The 25,178-nt window shown below is 44.7% G+C and overlaps 1 protein-coding gene and 1 non-coding gene across 9 annotated transcripts in view; one reads left to right on the top strand and one right to left on the bottom strand.

Moving 5' to 3' along the window:
* TNFRSF10B (TNF receptor superfamily member 10b) overlaps positions 1-25,178 on the bottom strand; it is a 53,361-nt gene that overhangs the window by 2,998 nt on the left and 25,185 nt on the right. For 2 of the 8 annotated variants that reach the window (XM_059695985.1, XM_059695983.1), the window contains exons 2-8: positions 13,447-13,549; positions 7,494-7,607; positions 6,517-6,628; positions 5,148-5,413; positions 4,499-4,566; positions 3,997-4,155; positions 514-589 (exon numbers count right to left, since the gene is read on the bottom strand). In XM_059695985.1, the coding sequence (XP_059551968.1) occupies positions 514-589; positions 3,997-4,155; positions 4,499-4,566; positions 5,148-5,413; positions 6,517-6,628; positions 7,494-7,607; positions 13,447-13,549 (898 nt within the window). The other 6 variants (XM_059695988.1, XM_059695986.1, XM_059695984.1 and 3 more) reach the window with 6 other exon arrangements.
* Positions 24,885-24,988, top strand: LOC132236366 (small nucleolar RNA U13). Its single transcript, XR_009453294.1, has one exon. It is a non-coding gene; the product is annotated as a small nucleolar RNA U13 (small nucleolar RNA).

Genomic DNA, 25,178 nt, shown 5'->3' with positions numbered 1-25,178 from the left:
AATATTCATTTTAATACTATCTGGTACTAATTCAATACTTACAAAATATTATGTTTACAGGCAATCAATAAACAAAAAATTACCAATGGAATATTTCATATTCCTTTTTTGTATTTAAAATCTGATCTGTAGTTGATCATTACAGCTTCTTAAATTTGGCCTAGCCAGAGGTCAGGTGCTCGGGAGTCTCCTGGGCTGGTGGTGGCCTGCTGGACAGCACCAGCCCCTTAGGTGCCCACAGTGTGGTGAGCCCGGCCCTGAGCAGCCAGAGAAGGGGGAAGGTGGTGGAGAGAAGGACAGGGCAGTACAGAACATTGTTGTGACAGATGGGATGGTGTGCAGTGGGAGGAGGGGGGTGGAGGGAGAGAGGAGGGGAGGGGATTTACTGTCCTAACGGTCCAGTGACCATCAGCCTAGGCCCCCGGTTTCCAGCATCCCTGGCTCTGTACTGCCCTAACAGCTATGCGGACAGCAGTTAGGACACTGCTCCACTGCCCCCAACAAATCACTCACTTTCTATGGCGTTCTCGTTGTTCGCTGGAACCAGCAGCTTCCTTCTCATCTGAGACCCGTCTGTGCCTGTCGGTCCCTGTAAAATAGGGTGGAAAACCCCCTGGGTTCAAGTCGGGAGTCCTGGATTCCAGAAGTGAGCCTGACCATCAGCCAGCTGTGTGACCTGGGGCAGCCACCTCCCTCCCAGTCTCCATCGAGACAAAGAGGAACCTCCCTGCTGTGCCTCTCAGGCTGTGTCCTTGTGTGCTCATGGAGGCCCATGCTTCCTAGAGTAATGCTCACTCCCTGTCAGTTCCAGCACTGACAACTGGACACACCTGAGTAGCCATCACCTAATCAAGACATGGAACATTCTCACCGCCCTGCACAGCTGCCTCCTGCCCTTTCTAGTCCATTCCCACCCACCCCATCAGGAGACAATCACTCCCTCCCAGGCATGTATGGGACTCAAATAAAGGCTATATATGAGGGCACTTTGCAAAATCTAAGTAAGATTTCTTCCACAAAGCTGGAGGTGCAGTGATCACTATTACTGTACCACACTGATAACCTAAATAAGGAAATGAAACTATTAGATTGTCTCCATGGAGACTGAAAAGGCATTTTGTAAAATTAAACATGAATTCTGATTTTTTAAAAACACCTCAAAAATAGGGGCTGCATCCATAATGATAAGATTTTCTATATGAAAACAAGAGTCGGCATCATTCCTTTAGGTGAAGTATTGAAGGCCTTCCCAATGAAATCCAGTCAAGATGGAACGCGCGCCTTCTCTAAGCACCTGTGAACATTGTCAGTTCTGGAAACAAAGGAGGCAGGACTTGTGGAAAGGGCAGAAACAAACATTATTTTAGACATGATTATAAATTTTTAAAACCCTAAGGTATAAGCTACAATACTTAAAAATAAATATGTCCCGCTGGCGTGGCTCATTGGTTGAGCATCGACCTATGAACCAGGAAGTCACAGTTCGATGCCCAGTCATAACACATGCCCGGATTGCAGGCTCAATCCCCAATGGAGGGCTTCCAGGAGGCAGCCGATCAATGATTCTCTCTCATCATTGATGTTTCTATCCCTCCCTCTCCCTTCCTCTCTGAAATATAAATAAATAAATAAATAAATAAATAAATAAATAAATAAATAAATGCATATCTTGGTGAATGTTAATAAACATACTAGAAACAATAAATTAGAAAACAGAATTACAACAGGATCCAACCAGTAAGGGTCGCAAAACACATAAAATACAAAGAAACAACTTTTAGTAGAAACAGGAATTAATCGGAAGAAAAACACAAATCTTAACTGAGTCATAATAAAACTCCTGATCTGATATCTTCCTTGATAAGAAAAATATTGAATGTTGAAAGATCTCAATTCTTCTTGGATTAAGGTAAGGTAATATATTTAAAAAATGTTCCAATGACTTTTGTGGAGGTGGGGTGGAAAAAATCTTATAAATAATTCTAAATTTTATATGCATAGAAATAATATATTTTGGCAAGGTATGTGCACTCTCAGATATTAAAAAGTTTCATTTGGTAGAGTATTGTATGTAGATGGCATATGCACAAAGATTTCAGCAAAGAATTCTCTTCGCCAGTTGGAGAAAGATAAATATCACATGATCTCACTCATTTGTGGAATATAATGAACAACATAAGCTGATGGACAAAAATAAATCCAGAGACTTAGAAGCTCAAACAGACCGTCCAGCTTCAGAGGGAGGGGGGGAGGAGGGTTAGGAGATCAACCAAAGGACTTGTATGCATGCATATAAGCATGACCCATGGACACAGACAGTAGGAGGGGTGGTGAGGGCATGAGTCGGGGATGGGAATGTCCAGGGAGACGTCAATGGGGGGAAAAGGAGACATATGCAGTACTTTAAACAATAAAAAATTTAAATTAAAAAAAATAATAAAAGTTTAAAAATAAAATAAAATCATTTTTAAAAAAGAATTGTCTCTCATAATTACCTGAAATAAAAAAGTGGGGGGGGGGGGGCTGAAGAAAGACTGCAGGAGGCTTCTACCACTCCCTGAGAACCTTTCTGTACTATTTACTTTTTCTCATTGTGGATAAGCACTACTTTAAAAAATGTGAAAAGTGATTAATCACGATCGAGGGATTATTGTCCTTTTTGGTTTGTTTCCTTTTATACTTTATCTTAAAAGAGCATACTGTAGCCGGGCTGGTGTGGCTCAGCGGTTGAGCGCTGATCCATGAACCAAGAGATCACGTGATGTATTCCTGGTCAGGGCACATGCCCGGGGTTGTGAACTCGATTCCCACTAAAGGGCATGCAAGAGGCAACCTATCAATGTTTCTCTCATCATTGATATTTCTGTCTATACCTCTCCCTTCCTCTCTCTAAAATCAATTAAAAAAAAACAAAACACGTGTTAAAAAGAGCACACCATAGATGCAGGAAAGAAACAAAGGAAACAGGAAAGTCTGTAAACATTTCACATCTGATAAAGGAGGAGCCAAAAGCCGAGGGAATGAGAGGATCCATTGTGAAATGGGGTTGGAGGAAAGAGACAGTGACTCAGAACAAGTCAGACTCCTCATGTCACATCAGGTCACAAAGTCAATTCCATTTGGATAACAACGCTAGATGCTAAAAATCATTGTAAATTTAAAAACTCTAAAAAATTAGTGAATTTCATCTTATGTTAAGGGGAATGACTTTCTAAGCTTCTGAGGAATAAAAATTAAATATTTCTACAGGTTTACCACTCAGTGTCATACTAAAACTCATGAACTGATATGAACCAAAACTGTATGCACGTGTGTGTGTGTGTGCCCAGAAATTCTACTTCTACATGCCACCCTACAAATAGGATTAGGTATCTAGACTAAGATTTATTATCATACTAGAGGCCCAGTGCATGGATTGTGCACCAGTGGGGTCCCTCGGCCTGGTCTGCGCCCTCTCCCAATCCGGGACCCCTTGGGGGATGTCAGAGAGGTGGCTTCAGCCCGATCCCCCCAGGCCCCATCCTCTCAGGAAGTGGTAGAAGCCTCCTGCAGTCTTTCTTCCTGTGCACTGAGTGTTTTCCCCCTGGTGGTCAGTTCATGTCATAGCAACCAGTCACATAGGCTTTTATATAATAAGAATTTTGTAATAAGTCTGATATTCGTATTGATGCGAGGAATGGCTTACTAAATTATTTTACAACGACACAGTGGACTATCTGCAGCCCTCATTCAGCCAGTCAACAAAGGTGAGGGCGCCATCCTGTGCCTGCCTGTTCCGGACTCTGGGATATTGTGACATCTAGACAGGTAAGAAGACCCAGGCATTCCACAGAGCTAACAGCTCCCTGCAGTGCAGCCCCGTCCCCTCAGGTCCTGATCTCCCTGCACCATCCTTCCCCAGAACAGCAGTCCTGACCAGCACTGGCCTTTCCCTGCTTCTGACACAGTCCTGGGCCAGCACAAAGGCCAGGACCTGGCATGGCCGCCCCCACTCACCAGTAGAAGCTGTGCTTTTCCTGCGGGCTGCACCAGGACACCTGCCAGCTCTTCCTGTTCCTGCTCAGAGGACAATGAGTCTCTGTCGCTCCTGGCCAGGTTGCGGGCATTGTCCAGAGCCTCAGCCTCTCCTGGGGTTCGTAAGCCACCAAACCGGCCCTTGGGAAGGAAAAGAGCTGACTCAGGAGTCCACACCCAGGCTCCCTAAAGGGTCTCAGGGGACACGTAGGTTCTGCTGCCCCGCCCCGCCCAGGTTTCCCTCCTCTCAGGTTGGCAGAGGCTCAGCACATCCAGGACTTTGCTGTTAGCACCAGAACCCTGGTGCTGTGCTAAGGGGGTTCAGCACCTGACACCCCCACAGCCCAGAGTGCAGAGCTGTGGTCTGGGTGTCACAAACAGCAGGAAGGACAGGGCCACTTTAGAGAGCCAGGAAGAGCAGCACAGGACAAACTGGGGCCACGCCCACCCAGGGCCCTATTCTGGGCAGGAAGCAGTTCCTCACCACCTGACGACACAGGTCCTGGAGAAACCCACTCACTCTGCTCCTGCTCTTGGTGGCCACTCCAGAACCTAGAAGAGAAGGGTATCTGCCTTAGCGTGGGAGGCCCCCTCTGCAGGGTCTCCCTGCTGGGAAGGGCATGGGCTGGGGCTCAGATACTGACAAGGTGCCTTGGGCCTGGTGACAGGGAAGGGCAATCCAACTCTGGGACACCCTCAGGAAGGGGAAGAAAGGAGAGAAAGAAGTAAAAGTAAACATATCAAATCTCTGTTGGGTTCTGCTCTGACCAAAGCTGTAAGCCACACCCCCCTCCCGACCTTCCCCTCCTGACTCTTGTCACCCAGTTGAGGCACTGACCACCCCTCTGCCTTGGCTGAGGGCCCTGCAGACGTGAAGAACTGGCCTGCCCTCCCCGACTTGGCAGGAGAGGAGGTGACCATCAGCCCCAAGACAGGGGGACTGATAGGACCCCGGCCCTCCACAGGTGCAGGTGAGGTGGGGGGTAGGGGTGATCCCAGGGAACAAGATCACAGCCAGGCCAGAAAGACCCAGAGATTTGGGAGATGGAGGGGTGGGCCTTTCTATCTGAAGCAGAAAGTGAGGGAAGCAGCAGAGAGTGCCAGTGCCCGCCCATCGCTCCCGCCAAACTCACATGGAAGGTTACGGCTCCTGTAGTACCAATATAGAAATGTGCCCAGCAGGGGAGGGCCTCCAATCCCAAAGATGCAGGCAAGCATGATCACCCACCATGGTGTGCCTGAGGAGAGAGAGGGAGCAGTGGGCGCCTCCAGGCTGGTGGTCACTGGCTCTCCAGGAACTGGGGCCTCCCTATGGTCCTGGATACCTGATTTTTGGTCCACACACTCGAGGTCGTTGGTTGGGCCACAGTCCCTGACCTTGACCTTGCCATCAGGGCACCTAGGTTCAAAGACAGGGAGGATGTGAAGGGGTAAGAGGAAGAGATAGAGGGAGCAACACCCACCCAGTGTCCCCTGGCGGGAGAGTGGAAAAAGAACAGCCTTCTCCTGTCTGCCCGACGGGCCCTCTCACCCCTTGCCGGGTTCAGGAGGGATGTGATGCCACCTTCAGCCCCCAGGGGCTCCAGTTAAGTGTTCAGAGCTGTACCCACAGGAGGGGGGCCTTCTCTATAAGGCCTGCACTGAGCTCCCCTGACCTGCAGGGGGAGCACGAGTGAGGAAGCAGCTCACTCCAGCCACAAGCTGAGCCTCATTCTCTAGGCCAGTGGTTCTCAACCTTCCTAATGCCGCGACCCTTTAATACAGATCCTCATGTTGTGGTGACCCCCAATTTCATTGTTACAGATTGAACATAATTAAAGCATAGTGATTAATCACAAAAACAATATTATATATGTGTTTTCCGATGGTCTTAGGCGACCCCTGTGAAAGGGTTGTTCGACCCCCAAAGGGGTCGCAACCCACAGGTTGAGAACCGCTGCAGTCAACCCTCAATACAAGGACCCTCTTGTCCTCCACCCGTTGACTGTCCCCACCAAGCACAGCCACACTGTAAAAGACCAAATTACTATTGGCCCCTAAGTCCCAATAACAGGGAAAACACAGTCTTATTGAGGGAGCAGGGCCCTGGGGGAAGGTGGCGGAGCTGGCGCAGGGGTTTGAGGAACCCCTGAAGGAGCTACAGGCTCGGGTCATTATGACTTGACTGTGGACACTTACGTGTTCATGGGCTCCGGCCGGCACCAAAAAACAAAACAAAACAAAAAAAACCCCAAAAAACAAAAACCATTTTGTGATTGAATTGCTATAAAGATGACTCCAAGTATGGCTGCATTGTACACAATCCCTTCCTTCTGATATTAAGAAAACCTATAGCTTTGCATGGGCCACTGACAGGCTCATAGGCCCTGATTAGCGGCCACTGTGCCCAGTGGGAAGGTCAGCCTGGCCAAAGGGAGACGGAGCTGAGGAGGGGTGGGAAGGGAGTGCTGCAGCCGGAGCGTGAAGACACGCAGACGGCCACGGCGGGCTCTCGTATCTTACCTTGGGCTGCACGGTTGGCAGTACTCAGGAGAATCCTTATCCTGGTAAAAGCCCTTCTTGCACTGACACTGGGTGTCATTCGTCCTGGTGCATGCAGCTATTTGTACTTTATCTGAAGATAAAGGATAGGATTCGGGGGATACATTTCCATCATGTGTCCCTCAAACCATTTTTCACCACTCAACTGGCCCCTACCCGCCCCCCCCCCGCCACACACACACACACACACACACACACACACTCACACACACACACACACACTCACACACTCACACACACTCACACACACTCACACACACTCTCACACACTCACACACACACACTCAGCTTCACTCAGTTCGACACAGATTTGAGGGTTAGTTTCTGCAGCAATGTCTGTGAGGTGCAAGAAGGACAGCAATGTTCACCTGTCCGCAATAACCGCGTACATAAAAAAGGCCATGATTCTTTATGTATTACATCAGGATTGGGAGGAAATATCTATTGGTTTGTGGGATGATTAAGAAGGGTCGGGTATAACCTGAGAGACCCTGGGTGGGGAGGAACCCTTGGGTGAGTTCCGCAAACTTAACCCTGCAGTGGGGCCTTAGGCCGTGAAGGCTGAGGAAGGCGGAGCGCCTGCCAGGAAGCACAGGGCTAGGAGGGGTCTGGCCAGGACAAGCCCCACATCCCGGCTCCAAACCAGCACTTTTCCACTCGGCCACCCCTTCCATGATGTGGCCACTGAGTCCTCCCTTCAAGGGACAGGTTATTCTCCCACCACTTCCCTCTGATGGTTTAAAAGATGTCCCTCCTGTGTGGCATGCATTATAAAAATAATTTTTTTTCATTTTATTTTATTGGCCTAAGTCATATCATGAAAAGGGTATGATGAAGACCACTCTGGGCTGGCAATTAGGTTTCTGATCCCCCATTCGATACAATTATCAACTCAGTGCTCGGCGCCCTAACCGTAGGCATGAGGTCTACATCTCTACCTGCAGGGCAGTTAGAGCAGGGGTGGCAAGAAGAGTGGCGGTTGGGACAACGGGTGGAATCCTCTTTTTCAGTGCATGGTGTATACTCTCTGCTCTGTTCTGACAGATAGAATCCTGGGAAAAGAGAGAGAATCTGGTGAGTGAATGACCACAGGGCTCCTGGAGGCTGGCAGTGATGGCTAAGGGAGGCCTCTTTCGGCCATCAGTGGAATCCAAACAGGAAAATCCACTCACATCCCTTAGACCCGTGGTCGGCAAACTGCGGCTCTTTGGCCCCTTGAGTGTGGCTCTTCCTAAGCCTTAGGAGGACCCTGATTAAGTTAATAACAATGTACCTACCTATATAGTTTAAGTTTAAAAAATTTGTCTCTCAAAAGAAATTTCAATTGTTGTACTGTTGATATTTGGCTCTGTTGACTAATGAGTTTGCCGACCACTCCCTTAGACCCTCACTGCCAACAGAAATGTATTACAAGCCACACATGAAATTCAAATTCATAGTTTCCATGTTGAAAGGGTAAAAAGAGCCTCGTCGATATGGCTCAGTGTTTGAGCGTTGAGCTATGAACCAAGAGGTCATGGTTGCATTCCCAGTGAGGGTACATGCCTGGGTTGCGGGCTCGATTCCCAGTGTGGATATTTTAGGTTAAAAAATACATAGTGGAGCCCACCCCCTCGGTGGGAGCATGCGCACGCGGCTTGGCGCCAATTGGGAACCGCCACAGCCTGTGCCAGCCCCGTGGGTCCCCAGGCGGCTTCAGGATGATCAGCCAGAAGACACTGTACTCCTTCTCCTCCCCCAGCTCAGGCGAGGCGGAGGAGAGCGGGGATGCAGTGGTGAGCCCCGCCAAGGAAGCCCCGGCAGGGCAGGAAGAGCCTGGCACACCCATCGCCTCAGCGCCGCTGAGCCCCGAGCAGTTGGTCTGCATCCAGAAGAAGAAGGCCTGGGCCCTGCTTCGACTCGCGGCTCCCAATCTGCCGGTGAGTATTTTAAAGGGTGTCCCAAAATTCACGCAAGAAGCAATTTTGATAGAAAACACAGGGTTATAATTAAAAATTGTAAATTTTTTTATTGATTCATAAAGTATACAGTATAGGGTTATGTATGGAATAGCACATCGGGTAAATAGCCTCCACGGCTTTGCTGGCACATACGCAAAGCCGTGGTCTTCATTGGCCTTCATTGTCCCTGCTCCTGGGCTGTGGGAAACTGATATAGGGTTAAGCCTCGGACTGACCTGCTGGCAAAGTCACAAACAATTCCCAGCTTAGAGGGCACAGTCCTCTTAGCATAATTAGGCTTGACCTTATAACACTCCCTAGATCTTATCTGGGAAGCTAAGGGGCTGAGGAAGTGCAGGAAGTATAACCATGGTGTAAACAAGTGAAACTCACAAGAACAAAAACAAGTGAAACTCACAAGAACAGTGTAACTTTGGTAACCACTACCTTGTTTACCTCTCACTATAAAATGCTTGGTGAGGCCTGAGCACAGTGGAAGTCTTTCCTCTTGAGTTGGACTTGCCGCCTGGTCCCCCAATATTCCCAAATTATCTCCTGTCTTTTCTTTTTCATTTGTTGTGCGGCTCCTCTTCCAGACCCGAACCCTGAACCACGCAGGACGTGGAGGGAAACACTTACGACACTGGGCCATAACTGGTACTTGGTAATGGTTATCAAATTGAAGGGATTGAAATCAAAGGGCAACAGATATTAGCATCTGATTCAATAAACCAAGTAAAATTAGGCTTTTATTTTTTGTTGTTGTTAATGCTCACGCAAAATTCAAATCTTGCGTGAATTCTGGGACACCCTTTATAAAGCTAATGGGATTTGTCGCAGAAGAAGGAAGACATTACACTGTGTATCCGCCCCCACACCAAGTCTTCACGTGGACCCAAATGTGCAACACAAGAGACGTGAAGGTTGTCATCCTGGGACAGGATCCATACCATGGACCCAAGCAAGCTCATGGGCTGTTCCACTTCCGCCCAGTGTGGAAGACATGTACAGAGAGCTGTCTACAGACACAGATGGTTTTGTGCATCCTGGCCATGGAGATGTATCTGGGTGGGCGAAGCAAGGTGTTCTACTCAACCTACTCAACGCTGTCCTCGCGGTCGGGTGCATCAGGCCAATTCTCGTAAGGAGAAGGGCTGGGAGCAATTCACTGACGTGGTTGTGTCCTGGCTAAATCAGAACTCGAGTGGCCTCGCCTTCTTGCTCTGGGGCTCCTATGCTCAGAGGAAGGCCAGCGCCATGGATAGGAAGCGCCACCACGTGCTGCAGACCGCCCATCCCTCCCCTTTGTCTGCACAGAGGGTTCTTTGGATGCAGACATTGCTAGAAACTGACGAGCTGCTGCAAAAGTCTGGCAAGGAGCCCATCAACTGGAAGGATCTGTGACCCTGAACTGGGTGGGAGGGGGTCCTCTGGACCATTTCTAGAAGCTGCCATTGAAGAATTTGTCAGTGACAAAGTCGAATTGAGAAAATAATTGTCCGAGTGATGGTTAAGCACTATGCACACCAGGGAGAGAGTTTCAGTAAAGTGGCCATGCGCCAGGCCGCCCAGGAGTGGCAGCGTTATCCGGCAGAGACTGTATTCTGCGAGAACGTGTCTGTCTTTGCGACTTGGCTCTCACCTAGAATATGCATCAAAGTTTTTGGAAAGGAGAGGAAATCAAATTCTCTGGACTCTGCTCCCCTCTGTTTCCTTTATGGTTAAAGATGGTGAGACACACACCGTTTTAGTATCTAAGTCAGCTGTTCGCTTTTACCTGTAGGTTAAACATTAGGTTATAAGGTGTTGGGTGTTTTTATATAGAAAAGCCCCCTTTGCACATGAGCCAGGTCCATGTCCTTTGATCCTTTACAGAGCCCTCAGGCCCCTACTGGAAGGAAATGGGATTTTTTTTATTTATTTTTATTTTTATTTTTTTTTTTTGCCGTTCCCAGAAATTAGGGGTCAGTTTCCTGATTATAGCAGAGGAGAAAATTCCTAAGGAACAGCCCTTGCTGTGAGCCAGGTGAGGTGGGCGGGGTCTTGTTTATATTGTTTTCTGGGTGTTTCTAGGAATAAGCAGTGGAAGTTGAACCGGAGGAGAAAGGGTTTTGTTGTGTTTTATTTTTTTAAGAAGGGAAATGGTTTTCTCCCATGTGTATCCTGAAATGGGAGAAAAGGCAGCATAGTGCCAACTGCTGTTTTTTCTTGACTGAAATCACTTTGGGATACCATTTTCTGCAACACTGGAGAATTTCGCTCTTTTAAAAAATACGTAAATGTCTGGCCAACGTGGCTCAGTGGTTGACGGTCAACCTATAAACCCGGAGGTCACAGATCAATTTCTATGTGGATGTTTTGTATTTTTAAAATATTTTTATTGATTTCAGAGGAAGAGAGAGATAGAAATATCAATAATGAGAGAGAATCATTGATTGGCTGCCTCCTGCACGCCCCCTACTGGGGATCGAGCCCACAACCTGGACATGTGCCCTTGACTGGAATCAAACCCAGGACCCTTCAGTCATCATTGATGTTTCTCTCTCTCCCTCTCCCTTCTTCTCTGAAATCAATAAAAAATATATTTTTTCAAAAAGGAGTAAAAAGAAAGGGGGCCCTGAATAGCCAAAGCAATCCTGAGGCGAAAAAAAAAATAAGGCTGGAGATATTTTGCTACCTGACTCAAATTATACTGCAGAGCTATGATAATCAAAACAGCATGATATTGGCAGAGAAACAGACACACAGATCAATGGAACAGAATAGAGAGCCCAGCTATAAAACCATATGAATATGGACAGATAATTTTTGCAAAGGAGCCAGAAATACACAATAGAGTAAAGATAGTCTCTTCAGTAAATGGTGCTGGGAAAACTGGAAAACCACATGCAAAAGAATGAAACTGGATTACAGTTTCTCCCCCTGTGCAACAATTAATTCAAAATGGATCAAAGACCTAAATATAAGACCTGAAACAATAAGTGACATAGAAGAAAATATAAGTACCAAACTTAGGGACTTTGGTCATAGAGAAAACTTTATGAACTTGACCTCGAAGGCAAAGGAAGTAAAGGCAAAAATAAATGAATGGAACTGTATCAAACTAAACAGTTCTGCACAGCAAAAGAAACTGGCAGCAAAACAAAGAGGCAACCATCCAGATGGGAGACGATATTTGCAAACAATAGCTCCGACATAGGTTTAATTTCCAAAATATATAAAGAACTCATAAAATGCAACACCAAACAAACAACCCAATCAAAAAGTGGGCAGAAGACCTGGAAATACACCTCCCCCAGAATACATACAAATAGCCAATAGATATATGAAAAGATGTTCAACCTCACTGGCAATTAGGGAAATACGATCAAAACTGCAATGAGATACCCCCTCACACCTGTTAAGAGTGTCCATTAGCGCCCTAACCGGTTTGGCTCAGTGGATAGAGCGTCGGCCTGCGGACTCAGGGGTCCCAGGTTCGATTCCGGTCAAGGGTATGTACCTTGGTTGTGGGCAGATACCCAGTGGGGAGTGTGCAGGAGGCAGCTGATCGATGTTTCTCTCATCGATGTTTATAACTCTCTATCCCTCTCTCTTCCTCTCTGTAAAGAATCAATAAAATATTTTTTTTAAAAAAAAGAAGAGTGTCCATTAGCAACAAGACAAGCAATAACAAGTGCTGGAGAGGATGTGATGTAAAGGGAACCCTCATTCACTGCTAGTGGGAACGCAGTCTGGTACAACCATTATGGAAAGCCATCTGGCGAGTCCTCAAAAAATTAAAAATAGAGCTACCATATGACTCCGAAACTCAAAAACATGTATTCACAAAGGTATATGCACCTGTATGTTCATTGTAGCATTATTCACAAAGGCCAAGACATAGAAAGAACCAGTGTCCCAAGACAGTGGACTGGTAAAGAAGATGTGGTACATCTGAACAATGGAATACTGTTCAGCTGTAAGAAAGGATGAAATACTGCCATTTGCAACAACATGGATGGACCTTGAGAATATTTGGCTAAGTGAAATAAGTCAGTCAGAAAAAGCTAAAAACGACATGATTTCACTCATATGTGGAATATAAAATTGAAACTCCTGAACACAAACAGCAGTGTAGTAGTTTCCAGAGGGAAAGGGGGTTAGGGGTGAAAGGGGTCCTAATATATGGTGACAGGAGATGACTTGACTTTGGGTGATGGGCCCATAGTGCAATATATGGATCTTGTAACATAGAAACCCACACCTGAAATCTTTATGATCGTATTAACCAATGTCACCTCGATAAATTTAATAAAAAAGTAAAAAAAAGAGAAAGAGGGCCAATTCATTTAACTATGTATTTTTTGACCTAACATTCAACATAGTATCAATTCAACATTTAATCAATACAACATATTGGGATAGTTTACTTTCTTGAATACCTCACTCAAAAAGTGAAATCTATGCTCCCTCCAGAGTGTCCAGGGTTTGTGGTCTGCTCTCACCTGCCCTTGTGACTTCTTTACCCCAAACTCACCCTACACTCACCCCAGCTGCCCCCCAGCTTTGCTCAAACAAGCTCTCCCCCTGCCCCTGGGACCACAGCTCCTGGGGGGCCCTCTCCGGACCACTGTGCGTGGCGCTCTGCACTAAAGACAGTTGCTCTCTGCGTCAAGGTCACATCCTCAGACACCTCACCAACCCAGTCTCTGTCCCACCCATCACTCAATTATCCTCATGGTTCCTATCTCGTCTCTGTCACCTTCAACTGTCTGTCTGAGTCCATCTCAGAAGAACAGCTCCAGGAGGGCAGGGGCCTCCTGCCCTCCACCAGTACAGTGCCAGGCACTCAGGAGCCATTTAATAAATAAATACCTGTAGATAAAGAACCAGGAACTTCGGAAATCAGAGGGCTGGGAACACCTGGAGACAAGGCGGGTAAGGGCTTGAGATCAGTGTTAGAATGTACCTGGCGGACACTCCTCTGGGAGGCTGGCATGCAATCCTTGTGGGGCAGCTGGTTGCTGGTGAATTCTGTCTGGCTCTGTGATTGGGCATGAGGCAACTTGGATCTGTGGGGACAAAGCAGGGATAGGTATCAGTGGCTTCCTGACTCTCCTCCCGCCCCAGACCCCTCTCACATTCTCGTCACCCCAACTACCTAAAGCAAAAAGAACTGGGACCTTTCTTCCAGCTCTATCCTCATTTCATGTTTGTCCCTTAGCCCTTGGGACTAGCAAGTAACTCACGCCTGAAAGAGTTTCCAGTATTCTTTTAACTTATACTAAAACAAAATATATTTATTCCACATGTGCAAAGTTAATCATAAATGGTAAGCACCATTGCAACTACATCAGTAAATCCTCAAAACACTTCAATGATAAAAATAGTTAGAATGGATGAAGAACAAGACCCAAATACATACTGTCTATTAGAGATGCCATTTAAGAAAGCAGGACACAGATATATTGAATGCAAAGGGATGGAAAAAAGATATATAACATACAAATAGTAAGCCTAAGAAAACTGCTGTGCTGTCTTAATATCAGATGAAGTTGGTTTAAGACAAATAGCATTACCACAGGTAAAGAAGGACCTTTTGCTGTGTGAAAGGGTTAATTCCTCAGAGAGTCATAATAATTATAAATGTATATGTGCCCAACAAAAAAGCTTCAAAACACATGAAGCAAAAATGGGAAGAGTTAAAATGAATGTATAACACCCTTTTCTCAGCAGCTAATGGAATGATCTGATGAAAACAGTAAAGTCAAGAGAGATTTGAACACTGTCAATCACCTTGACTTAATTGACATTCACATAACAGATGTGCAGCATCTACAGAAGACACATCCTTTTCTGGTGAACATGGTACTTTTTGACTTCAAATAAACTTAAAAGAAGTGAAATTACCTATATATATAAAAGCCTAATATGAAAATTGTGCCCTGGGGAGTTTAATTGATCACTATGACGTGCGCTGACCACTAGGGGGCGACACAGAATGAAGGAAGGCCCCAAATGGCCCTGATCGCCAACCTGTCCTAGGGACCCTACCTGTGCACAAATTTTGTGCACCAGGCCTCTAGTATCATGTATATTCTCTGATCTTGATGATAATACATTGGAAATCAATAACAATAGCTACAAAGGACTCCAATGTAATTAAAACCACAATGAGAACAACAACAAAAAATCACAGACATTCCAGAAAACTGGGATCTTAAGCCAGTCAAAGGAATGACATTTCAATTTTTCATTTTTATTTTTTTATTATTTTGTTAGCTTTTTTTTTGCTTCTTTCTTTGTTATCCCTTTTTTTGTTTGTTGCTTTTTTCTTTGTTCGTTTTTTTTTGCTTTTTTCTTTGTTCTCCTTTTCTTGTTTGTTTGTTTGTTCCTTTATTATCTACTTCTTTTCACATTATTTTTTCAACCACGTGAGCTGCTGCCAACTGAGGAGCATCTGCTACCACCACCGCCTGAGGACCAACCACAGACACATGAGCGGCACACTCTTGTCCAGGGAGCATCAGCCCCGTGAGCAGCCTGCCTCAAGCCTAAGAGCAGCAGCCTCACGTGGCCTGCCCCTGTCCAAGGAGCAGCAGCTGTGTGAGCGGCCCACTTCCCTGTCCGAGGAGCAGCAACCACACGAGCTGTCCGACCTGTCCGAGGAGCAGGAGCCGCACGAGCAGTCTTCCTACGTCTGAGGAGTGGCAGCACTGTGCAGCCCGCCCCCATCCGAGGAGCAGCAGCTGCACACAGCCCGCACCCTGCACTAGTCCGAGGAGCAGCAGCTGCACAAGCATCTTGCCCTCGCCCAAGCAGCAGCAGCCGCACGAGCAGCCTGCCCAATCGAGGAACAGTAGCTGTGTGTGCAGCCCGCCCCCATCTGAGGAGCAGCAGTTCTGTGAACGGCCCGGTCCCATTCGAGGCACAGCAGGAGCCCACCCTGGTCTGAGGAGCAGCAGCCACACGAGCAGACCACCCACATCCGAGGAGCGGCAGCCCTACGCAGCACACACCGGTCCGCGGAGCAGAGCCACAACAGCCTGCACCTGTCCAAGGAGCAGCAGCCGGGTGAGTGGCACATCCCCGTCTGAGGAGGAGCAGCCACGCGTGCAGCTCACCCCCATCCAAAGGACAGTAGCCCCACAAGCAGCCCACCACCGCAGAGGAACAACAGCAGTGTGCAGCCAGCCGCCATTCAAGGATCAGCAGCCACGTGAGCAGTCCGCCCCAGTTCAAGGAGTAGCAGCTGCGTGTGTAGCCCACCGCTTCCAAGGAACAGCAGCCTCGTGATCAGCACACCCTCTGTCTGAGGAACAGCAGCTGTGTGTGAAGACTCCCCCCACCAGCCAGAGGAGCCACCACAGCTGTGAACAGCACCCAACAGAGGAGCTGCTGCCAACTGAGGAGCATCTGCTACCACAACTGCCTGAGGAGCAACCACAGCCCGAGGAGCCACTGCCACGCAAGGAGAACCCCCTGAAAGACTCAACATCTAGATATGTTCGTGCGATCAAACATGGGTAGACAAAGAAACCCCCAAAGGAAAGAAAAGGAGGCCTCTCCAGAAAAGCAGCTAAGTGAAACAGAGGCATGCAGCATGATAGAAAAAGAATTCAGATTAAGGGTCCTAGAATGCATAAACCGGATGGAGGAAAAAATCAACAACTTATGCAAGAATCAAGAAGAAACAGATGAAAAAATCAACAACTTATGTAAGAATCAAAAAGAAACAGATGAAAAAATCAATAACTTATGTAAGAAACAAGAATAAATGAAGAGTGATATAGCTGCAATAAAAAACACCATTGAAAGTTTCAACAGTAGACTAGAAGAAGCGGAGGACCGAATTAGCAAATTAGAAGACAGGGAAGCAAAACACACCCAAACTGAACTGCAATTGGATAAAAAAAATTAAAAGACAGGAGGCGAGCCTAAGGGAGCTATGGGACAACATGAAATGAAACAACATACGAATAATAGGGGTGCCAGAACAACAGAAGGAGGAACAAGGGTTAGAAAACCTATTTGAAGAAATAATATCAGAAAACTTCCCTGAGGTGGGGAAGAAAAAAGTCACACAAGCACAGCAAGTCCCAAACAAGGTGAACCCGAAAAGACCCACACCAAGACACATCATAATTACCATGGCAAATGTTCAGGACAAAGAGAGAATCTTAAAGGCTGCAAGAGAGAGACAGAAAGTTACGTACACGGGATCTCCAATTAGATTATCAAATGATTTCTCAACAGAAAAACATCAGGCAAGAAAAGAATGGATGGAAATTTATAAAGTGATGCAAAGCAAAGGACTGAATCCAAGAATACTCTATCCAGCAAGGCTATCATTCAAAATTGAAGGGGAAATAAGAAGCTTCACAGACATAAAAAGGCTAAGGGAGTTTATCACCACCAAGCCAGCAATGCAAGGAATGCTAAAGGGATTGGTGTAAAAAGAAGAAATAAAAAGCTCAGAAAGAAAACAGGCACAAAAAATAGAAATGACTACAAACAAATACCTTTCAATAATAACTTTAAACGTAAAGTTATTGGACTAAATGCTCCAATCAAAAGACATCGAGTGGCTGAATGGATAAAAAACATGACCCATATATTTGCTGTCTACAAGAGACCCACCTCAGAATAAGGGACTCACACAGACTGAAAGTGAAGAGGTGGAAAAATATCTTTCAGGCAAATGGAAATGAAAAAAAAAAAAGCTGGGGTAGCAATACTTATATCAGACAAAATAGACCTCAAAGTGAAGGCCATAACAAGAGATAAGGAAGGCCACGTCATAATACTAAAGGGATCAATACAAAAAGAGGATATAACCCTGATAAACATATATGCACCCAATGCAGGAGCACCCAAATACATAAAAAAAACTCCTGGATGATATCAAGGGAGAGATCAACAACAATACAATCATAGTAGGGAACTTTCATACACCACTGACATCACTGGATAAATCCTCTATACAAAAAATTGTCAAAGAAACAGCAATCCTAAATGACTCACTAAATCAGATGGACTTAATTGACATCTTCAGAACATTTCACCCCAAAGCCACGGAATATATGTTCTTCTCAAGTGCTCATAGGACATTTTCAAAAATAGACCATATATTGGGTCACAAACAAAGTCTCCCCAAATTCAAGAAGATTGAAATCATACCAAGCATCTTCTCAGACCACAATGGCATAATATTAGAAAAAAACTACAATAAAAACAACCCAAAATACTCGAACACTTGGAAACTGAATAACATGTTATTAAATATTGATCAAATATTACCAATGAGATCAAAGAAGAAATTAAAAACATCCTGGAAACTAATGACAATGAAAACACAACAATCCCAAAACCTATGGGACACAATGAAAGCAGTCCTGAGAGGGAAGTTTATAGCTCTACAGGCCTATCTCAAAAAACAAGAAAAACTGATAGTAAATCATCTAACTCTACATCTCAAAGAATTAGAAAGAGAACAACAAGAAAAGCTCAGAGTGAGCAGAAGGAAGGAGATAATAAAGATTAGAGCAGAAATGACATACAGACCAAAGAAACAATACAGAAAATCAATGAAACCAAGAGCTGGTTCTTTGAAAGGATAAACAAGATTGATGAACCTCTAGCCAGGCTCACCAAGAAGCAAAGCCACTGTTCTCAAAACTGCCTGGTGCTGGCACAAGAACAGACATATAGATCAATGGAATAGAATAGAAAACCCAGAAATTGACCCGAACCAATATGCTCAATTAATATTTGACAAAGGAGGCAAGAACATACAATGGAGTCAAGATAGTCTCTTCAATAAATGGTGTTGGGAAAATTGGACAGATACATGCAAAAAAATGAAACTAGACCACCAACTTACACCATACACAAAAATAAACTCAAAATGGATAAAGGACTTAAATGTACGACAGGAAACCATAAAAATACTAGAAGAATCCAAAGGCAGCAAAGTCTCAGACATATGCCGAAGCAATTTCTTCACCGATACAGCTCCTAGGGCATTGGATACTAAAGAGAAAATAAACAAATGGGACTACATCAAAATAAAAAGCTTTTGCACAGCAAAAGAAACCATCAACAAAACAAGAAGAAAGCCCACTGCATGGGAGAACATATTTGCCAATGTTATCACCGATAAGGGTTTAATCTCCAACATTTATAGGGAACTCATACAACTAAACAAAAGGAAGATAAACAATCCAATCAAAAAATGGGCAAAGGACCTAAATAGACACCTTTCAAAAGAGGACATTCAGAAAGCCAAGAGACATATGAAAACATGCTCAAAGTCACTAATCATCCGAGAGATGCAAATCAAAACAACAATGAGGTACCATCTCACACCTGTCAGAATGGCTATCATCAACAAATCAACAAACGACAAGTGCTGGAGAGGATGTGGAGAAAAGGAACACTCGTGCACTGCTGGTGGAAATGCAGACTGGTGCAGCCACTATAGAAGACAGTATGGAGTTTCCTCAAAAAACTACAAATGGAACTCCCATTTGACCCTGTGATTCCACTTCTAGGACTATATCCCAAGAAAACAGAAACACCAATCAGAAAGGATATATGCACCCCTATGTTCATAGCAGCACAATTCACCATAGCTAAGATCTGGAAACAGCCTAAGTGCCCATCAGTAGATGAATGGATTAGAAAACTGTGGTACATCTACACGATGGAATACTATGCTGCTGTAAAAAGGAAGGAACTCTTACCATTTGCAACAGCATGGATGGAACTGGAGAGCATTATGCTAAGTGAAATAAGCCAGTCAGAGAAAGATAAATACCACATGATCTCACTCATTTGTGGAATATAGAGAACAACATAGACTGATGAACAGGGACAGATCCAAAGACAGAGAAACAGCAATCAGACTATTAATCCCCAGAGGGAAAGTAGGGGAGGGTGGGGGTAAGGGGAAGAGATCAACCAAAGGACTTGTATGCATGCATATAAGCCAAACCAATGGACATGGACAACAGGGGGATGAGAGCATGAGGGGCGGTGGAAGGATGGGGGTTAATGACGGGGATGAGGACACATTTGTAATTCCTTAACTAATAAAGAATTTAAAGATTTTAAAAAAATAAGATTACCATATGACCCAGCAATTCCACTTCAGGGTATATAAACAAAAGAATGCTGGGCTGAGAGGATGGAACTGAAAGTTGTTTAATGGATATAGAGTTTCAGTTTTGTAAAATGAAAGTAGTTCTCGAGATTGGTTTCACAGCAATGTGAATGTAGTTAACACTAGTTAATTATGCAATAAAAATAGTTAAGATGGTGCATGTTAGGTGTTATATATTTTACCACAATTTTCAAAAAAGTAAATGTGCCTCACAAGCTGTCCTTAAAGGAACCTGTCAAAGTCCCACTAAATACCAAAGTCCTAGAAAAGTGACCATGTCGCGATTTGCATCACAATTTCTGAGCTATAAATGACACAAGAATTGAAGGAATTTGAATAGAATTTGCAAATGAGTAGTACATTATTGATGTTAATGTTCTGATTTGAAGATTGTGTTATGGGGGAGCATGTTCTTGTTTGCAGAGAGCATACAGTTAGCAACTGGTTTTCAGATGGTTCCGGAAGATTTTTGTATAGTTTTTGCAACTTTTCTGTAATTTTAAGTATTTTAGAATATTAAGTCAAGAAAGTCAGAATAAAAGCTATTGTGGATTGTTGAGCTCAGCTCTACCGACTGTATCTCAACAAGATAGAATGCAGCCCTCTTCGCAGAAAAGCCTGTCACGTGTTTGATGACAGGTAAGCTTACCTGTGTCCCTCGGCCATTCCTTTCCCAGGCCCCGCCTTCCCTGGTGCAGGCTCCTTTCTCTGCTCTCAGTGCTATGCCCCTCCTGTGTTTACTGGCTCTGTCTCTCATCAATTCTTTCCCTTGTCATTTTATTATGAAAATGTTTACACACGCAGTAAAATTTACAGACGTGTACAGTGAACACCCACAATGAAATGCGTATTTCTTAAGTGTACAGTTCAATGAATTTATTAATTCATACATGTGTGTAACCCAAATCCTCTGTCTAGATCACAGAACATAGCAGGCCCACGGAACACCCCCTCGGGCCTTTTCCTAGGTAATCCTAATCTGCAACACCTTCCCAAGAGTTGATCATTTTTTCCAGTATGGATTGAGCTTCAGTAAATGTTGAGCCTTTCTGTGAATGACAATTAAGTCAAAGTGGTTGATAGTGTTCAGATTATACCTTTACTGAGTTGTTGTATTCATCTAATAGTTTTTATCAACTATTGAGGAAGGTTTGTTATAATTTCCATTAAATCCTGTAGATTTTTGCTTCATTTATTTTGAAGTTCTATTATTAGGTATATACACATTGATAATTATTCTGACTTCTTAATAAATTAATCCTTAAACACTACAAAAAGTCTATCTCTGGCAATATTCTTTGTCCTATTAAGACAGCTGAAGAAGTGTGTGTTTTTCTTTAACATATTTTATTGGTTTCAGAGAGGAAGGGGGAGGGAGAGATAGAAACATCAATGATGAGAATCACATACAAGAGAAGCACATACAAGAATCAACTAACAAATACATGAATGACGGGGCAGCAAATCTCTCTCTCGCTCTCACTCTCAAATCAGTTAAAAATAAAAATAATTATTTTTTAAAAATCTTCAAGCCCTAGCTGGTGTGGCTCATTTGATTGGGCATCAGCCTATGCACTGAAAGGTTGCTGGTTTGATTCCCAGTCAGGACAGATGCCCGGCTGCAGGCTTGATCCCCAGTATGGGATGTACAGGAGAGACAGCTGATTGATGTTTTACTTTCACATGGATGAAAGTAAAAATCAATTTAAAAATCTAAAAAAAAAAACTTGAAAAATTTTGGAGACTTACAACATAAGTACATTCAACACCATCCCACCATTCTTGTTGCTATTGGATTAATATGTCCTAGGATTAACATGGATATAGTTTATAAACCTCCCAAATGATGTATAATTTTTTATAGTGTACAATTTCATAAAACTAAGGGGAAATAACAATCCTTTACACTGGCCACTTTTTTTTATATTTCCAATGATCTTTCTTCTCTCTTAAGATCCATGTTTCTATGGTCTTCATCTTGAAATCTTCATTTGGCATTTTGTATAGTCCAGGTCTACTTGTCACTGGAAAGGGATCAGGCAGGGACCACACATCTTGGAATGTGTGGGTTCTTGACTTTGTGCAGGAAAGAATTCAAGACATGAGTCGGGGTGAATTTGAGAGTATGTTTATTAAAGCTTGGGACAGTAAGACAAAGGAAATGGTTAGGACAGAGGAAGCAAAAGCACAGGAATAGGACTGAACCTAGGTGGAGCTGCTTTGTCTCTTTAGAAACGTCAGACAAGAGGAGGGCCCTCAGAGCTTATGAGAAAGTAAAAGCAGGTGCTCAAGGAAAGGGGGGTGCGGGGCTGCTCACAGGAGAGCACACACTGGGGCCTTTGTCCTAAGGATTTTTATCTGTTTTCTACAGGTGGGAATTTTAGGGGAGGTCTCAATCAGAATATTCATCAGCTTTTCCGGTATGTCTTTTAATCCTATATAATAAAAGCCTAAAATGCTAAGTGTCCAGTTGTCCGTTCAACCAATCAAAGCATAATATGCTAATAATATGCTAAGGCCACTCAACTGATTGCTATGACATGCACTGACCACCAGAGGGCAGACAGTCTACCAGTTGATCAGCTGCTATGATGTGCACTGACCACCAGGGGGCAGACGCTCTGACCAGTAGGTTAGCTTGCTGCTGGGGTCTGGCAGATCGGGACTGAGCTAGACGGGCCAGACACACCCTGGAGCCATCCATGGCCCCTCCCCGGCTGGCCAACCTCCTGTGTCCCTCCCTGGCTCTGATCATGCACTAGTAGGGTCCCTTGGCCTGGCCTGAGCCCTCTCACAATCCGGGACCCCTCAGGTGATGCCAGAGACCCAGTTTCAGCCAGATCGCCGCAGGCCAGGCCAAAGGAGCCCACTGGTGCACAAATTCATGCACCAGGCCTCTAGTATGTTGATAAGTCAAAATGAGCTTATAGTGGGGTTTGGGATCATTTTCTGGTCAGCTTCACCTCTATCTTGGATTTTTCTGGCTCTAATTGTTTTTCTTTATTATTTATTCCCCTGACTTTGTTCATTCTTTTTTTTTTTTTTAATATATATTTTATTGATTTCAGAGAGGAAGGGAGAAGGAGAGAGAGAGAGAAACATCAATGATGAGAGAGAATCATCGCTTGGCTGCCTCCTATACGCCCCCTACTGGATATTGAGCCCACAACCTGGGCATGTACCTTTGACTGGAATTGAACCCAGGACTCTTCAGTCTCTAGGCCAACACTATATCCACTGAGCGAAACCATCTAAGGCGACTTTGTCCATTCTTGGGTTTGCCTGGCACTAATAGCACCAACTGGGTCTCTGTTATCTAACTCCCTGACCAGGGTAATTTAAGCTACTGGCTTCCTGTTTGGACAGATGTAAACTGTCTGCTCCTAAGTGCCTTTGGTTAGGGAGGATGGAGTCTTGTTTATTTCCTAAATGGTAAGCTCTCTTCTCCCCACTTACTCTTTGATTTTGTTTAATGACTGCCAGCTCTCAGGTTAGGAAACCTAGACTCCACATTAAATGCCTTTCCTTCCTCTTACCACCAAGCCCATCTAATCATCTGCCAGTGTTACTGTGATCCTCAGAGCCACACTTTCCTCTGTCAGGCTGATGCAATCTAATGCAATCTTACCACTTTCCTATTTCAGGGTGATGCAACTGAATCACACATGCTAAATGCTGCTCAGGCCATGTCTGTCTGAGCTCACACATATAGTCCACATTCCCTTGGGGAAACAATTATCTTTAAAAGTGTTGGTTTGCCCTGGCCAGTTTGCTAAGTGTTTATAGCATCAGCTCAGGGACCGAAGGATCATGGGTTCAATTCTTGGTCAAGGGCACATACCTCAGTTACAGGCTTAATCCCATGCCCTGGTCACAATGCATGCAGGAGGCAACCAGTCAATAGCTCTCTCTCTCTCTCTCTCAAATCAATGTTTCTCTCTTTCTCCCCCTCTTCTTCTTCTTTTTGACTCACCAGCATCCTAAATCACCTGCCTCCTTCTCCCTTGCATGTCTACTCCCTAAATCATTAAGTTCTCAGGACAATGAGGTTCTGATCAGCATGAAATAATCTTAGGAACAAAGCCTCAGGTCTGTGCACCCCAGAGACAGAGTTTCCTTCAAACTAGAGATAAGATCTAGGCCTCAGTTGTGTTTCACCTCCAGGCCCAGAAAAGCAGCAAAACCAGATGAAGCCACGTCATGGCTGACATCAGGACCAGATGCACTGATCAACGACTGCCTCCCCTGTACCAATCAATTAGTAGACACCAGGACCCCCAACTCCTTTAGTCACTATGACTAATGATTTCCCCCTATACAACCATCCCCTGGAAGCCACTGGAGAGCCAGGTCCTTGAACATTAGCTCATCTGTGTCTCCAGGTGAGGGCCACTTCCTGAAAATAAACCCTTACTTCTTTGCTGTAAACCAGTGGTTCCCAACCTTTTTTTTGGCCATGCCCCACCTAAGCATCTCTAAAATCCCGATGCCCCCCTTTGACATATAATTCTTATTATCCAAAAAGTAAACTCCTATTCACATGGAGGAAGTCTAAAAGGCCATTAACTTGGTCTAAACAAGCTTCCAAAGAACATGGCATCCATGAAAGAGAAAAATAACACAACGAAAGGACAGTTGAAGTACTGAGGAAGAAATCACTAAGAAATTGTTTAAAAATAATAATAATATGAAGGGATATGAAAAAATAGCAAAGAAAGTTTCAAAACATATACTAGGAAACTGAAATGCATAAATATGTCACAATATATATTTATATACTGTATATGAGGCCCCTATAGAACCATAAGAAATGTAAAAAAAATCAGTTAATAACTCATTCTCGAATTGCCCCCCTTAAAAATCAAATTGCCCTCCTGTGAGGCATGTGCCCCACGCTGGGAACCACTGCTGGAAACTCTTGTTCGTGTCTCGTTGGGCTTTGATGCGTGCAGGCAAATAGACCCCTTTAATGCGGTAACATAACCAGCCTTTTCAAGATCCCCCCGGCGATGGGGCTCTGAGGTACTACAGGGACTTTCCCAATCCTTCCTCTTAATCGGCTTAGAGAGATTTCTCGGCAAATTGGCACTGGTGCTGCACTTGTTGCTCAACCCACTGTCATAAAACGCCCTGCCTTGAAGCACTAGAACAGTTCAAACAGTGGAGGTTTCAAATAAACGCAACAGGCTCATATCTCCGAACCTATTCCTTTGTTTCTGTCCCGTAAGAGGCGCTCATTGTTGATCCTTTCGTAGTTCGTAAGCGTGATGATTGGGTGGTTCGCGCTCTTGTGTGAGATGTGCCTCCCACAAACCTCTGACAGCTTACAGTAAGCCCCACGCTGACTCCCTCTGTCACTGTGATTTTTTACTTCCGGGTGAGTTCATACGGCCTAGTGTGGCCCACTTTTTCCCTATAAGGTTTCTAAAAAGACAAAGCGGCCCCACCTAGCCTCTCCTGTTGCTTCTTCTATCCTCAGCCCTTCCTGCGTTTCACTGTCCCCAGCTGCAACCAATGTACTCCCCAGATCAGCTGGA

The sequence above is a fragment of the Myotis daubentonii genome, chromosome 5 (genome assembly GCF_963259705.1).
Source record: "Myotis daubentonii chromosome 5, mMyoDau2.1, whole genome shotgun sequence".
Lineage (NCBI taxonomy): Eukaryota > Metazoa > Chordata > Mammalia > Chiroptera > Vespertilionidae > Myotis > Myotis daubentonii.
This window is presented reverse-complemented; position numbering and strand designations above follow the sequence as displayed.